Genomic DNA, 2,893 nt, shown 5'->3' with positions numbered 1-2,893 from the left:
TCTTTCTCTCTCTCTCTCTCTCTCTCTCTCTCTCTCTCTCTCTCTCTCTGTCTCTCTCTCTCTCCCTCTCTTCTTTATGTATCACCTACAGCACTAGGTACAACAGCAATACTAATTTCACTGCCTCTCAGCATTAGACTGTGTTTGCAAGCCAAGTCTCATTATTTCACGACATTAGTCTGCTGACACGCATGTCGTGGCGTCTCAACGTTACACGTGTGAGACACGCATCACTCTTGTGTCAACATTTGGTTGCATGCGTGACGGATACCTTGCTAGATTGCAGATCGCTCCACCCGGAAATCATAACAGAACTGCAAACGCAAATAAATACACCAGAAGACAGCTTATGACAAAGGATTTAACTTGAAGTAATACTGCGAAAGCTTGGAAAAGGTTCACCTTATACTCTCGGAAAAGTTATACTCTCTTCAAAATAGCAGTTTGTATTTCATCCTATAATTGTATCACAGCAATAGCTGCAGTGTTGTGTTTCCAAGATTGTAGTCAAATCAGAATAACAGAAAAGCTTTTCAGACAGAATGAAAACTTGGCTTCTCACCTTGCTGTCAATGTCAATTGTCGACATATAATCAAGATCAGGTACGCAGAACTGAAACAGCAATTTTACGTTGTAACCAATATGGCATCACGTGTATAAACAAGACCAATGATAAATTCCAGTAGGAAAACCTACTTTAACAACAGGCATGATACACCTTAATACTAAAAGTGATCTAATATTGATGCTACTTATTAACATTTCCCATGTAAAAGCTATTACGATGAACATAGAAGCTTAGATATATTTATGCCGTTACCAATGACGTTATGGTGCTGCCCTCTATTGGGTACATTACTTATTGTATGTTGTAATAGAGAAGAAATTCGTCCTTTTAGTTTTTCAGATCAAAGTTAGTTTAGCATTTTAGCAAACAAACTATTCAATCAACTTACTTGGTTTGCATCTGTCTGTAGCCTAGGATTGATCTGGAATGGCAGCCCTTGCAGTGCTAAAAATAAATGGATTAACCTATAGTTATAAGAATTCTCAGTGTAATGCACCCATTTCTGGTTAGTGCAATACTTGCTACAAGGATCATCCCAAATATAAAGGTCATTTATGACGTACTCTGTCCCATACTGCCCCCTTCCTTGTTCCACACTATTCCCTCTATCCAACACTGCAAACCGCCTCTATCTCATACTCCAACCGCCTCTATCTCACACTCCAAACCACCTCTATCTCATACTCCAAACCACCTCTATCTCATACTCCAAACCACCTCTATCTCACACTCCAAACCACCTCTATCTCATACTGCCCACCACCTCTATCCCACACTTCTCACTCCTGTCAACGCTTCACCGAGTAGCCACCCCGGCGCAGACACAGTACTCTCGTGCGACATGCGGTACTCACGCGTTTTCGCGATGGTGCCCGTGTATTGTCTCGCAAGAGTCGATTCCTGCCTGTTGATCGGATAGTCCTCTCTGTGGATTGGCACTGGGTAGGCCTGGCCGACGTCTGACGAGCCAGCCTGGGTTGCCTCAGCCACCGGCGGCAGAGGCGCAGGGCGGTAGGTGTTCTGTTGTAGGTAGCCGGAAGGGTTGAGCGAATACGGCAAGTCCGGAACATTACTGCAAACATACAGCAGTGTTAGTCTTATATGAAGAACTCCCAGCAATCACTTCGTAGACATACACGTGCTAGTGCCAGTTCTATAAAATGGCTACCTGTCCATAAAGAAGTCTTTTGGTAGTTTCCTTGATGATTAACCCATATGATATATGGTCATTTGTATTGTATTGTATTCTAATTTTGGTATTGTATATTATACAAGTTTGACTGTATTGTTAGTGCAGTGGTGCATCTAGGAGCCATACCATACTAGCTCCTAGAATTAGAAAATGGCTTCCATTACCATATTGTGCTGATCGGTGTCAGCATGGTTGTAATGGCCCTGTCACACGTGGACGATTTAGCCAGCGTATGTCCGACGTATCAAAATTTCTCTAAAACGCTGGCATACGCTGAACTATCGATGTTTTTTTCAATTTTGGGCGTATACATAGCGTATTCATAACGAGTTGGACGTATACATAACGTATTAGTAACTTATATAGAACGTTTCGATAACTTATAGATAACTTATACCATGGTTGTAAGAATGAATCAGAATCGTGTGCGAGTAGTTGAATCATACGGAGCCAGTCACGAGAGAGAAGGATGCACAATTAGTGGATCAGCCAGGATGTATATGCAAATTCACATTTAAAAGCAGCGCGTTTTCAGTCTTATTGTGGAACGCGGTTGATAAGTGGAATGAACTTGTCTGCTTGGGAGCAGTAGCAGAAGACTCACGTAGCGTCACTCGGTTTCTGCGTATCAGGTGGGACTGGTCCGTATTTGAAGCATATGCACATGCTTCCAATCTCCTCCCTGTGTGTAGAAATAAAATACCACACGATTAAAACGGCTTTTCGGTGGACAATAAGACAAAAGTAAGGGTACAGACTGTGGTATAGGTACAGACAGATGTAAGGGTACAGACAGAGGTAAGAGTAGAAACAAAGGTATGGGTACAGACAAAGAGTATGGGTAGAGACAGAGAGTATGGGTAGAGACAGAGTAAGTATAGAAACAGAGGTATGGGTACATACAGAGAGTATGGGTAGAGACAGAGAGTATGGGTAGAGACAGAGTAAGTATAGAAACAGAGGTATGGGTACATACAGAGAGTATGGGTAGAGACAGAGAGTATGGGTAGAGACAGAGTAAGTATAGAAACAGAGGTATGGGTACATACAGAGAGTATGGGTAGAGACAGAGAGTATGGGTAGAGACAGAGAGTATGGGTAGAGACAGAGAGTATGGGTAGAGACAGAGTAA

General features: G+C 42.4%; 1 protein-coding gene across 3 annotated transcripts in view; it reads right to left on the bottom strand.

The window, feature by feature from the left end:
* Nucleotides 1-12: 12 nt before the first annotated feature.
* LOC106807614 (multivesicular body subunit 12B-like) overlaps nucleotides 13-2,893 on the bottom strand; it is a 7,877-nt gene continuing 4,996 nt past the window's right edge. Inside the window, exons 5-9 of one of the 3 annotated variants that reach the window (XM_014810008.1) lie at nucleotides 2,366-2,443; nucleotides 1,424-1,641; nucleotides 958-1,013; nucleotides 563-613; nucleotides 13-314 (exon numbers count right to left, since the gene is read on the bottom strand). In XM_014810008.1, the coding sequence (XP_014665494.1) occupies nucleotides 276-314; nucleotides 563-613; nucleotides 958-1,013; nucleotides 1,424-1,641; nucleotides 2,366-2,443 (442 nt within the window). In that variant the 3' untranslated portion in view covers nucleotides 13-275. The other 2 variants (XM_014810006.1, XM_014810007.1) reach the window with 2 other exon arrangements.

The sequence above is a fragment of the Priapulus caudatus genome, unplaced genomic scaffold, assembly GCF_000485595.1.
Source record: "Priapulus caudatus unplaced genomic scaffold, Priapulus_caudatus-5.0.1 Scaffold225, whole genome shotgun sequence".
Taxonomy (NCBI): Eukaryota; Metazoa; Priapulida; class Priapulimorpha; order Priapulimorphida; family Priapulidae; genus Priapulus; species Priapulus caudatus.
Note: the sequence above shows the minus strand (reverse complement) of the source record. Positions and strands in the feature narration are given on the sequence as shown.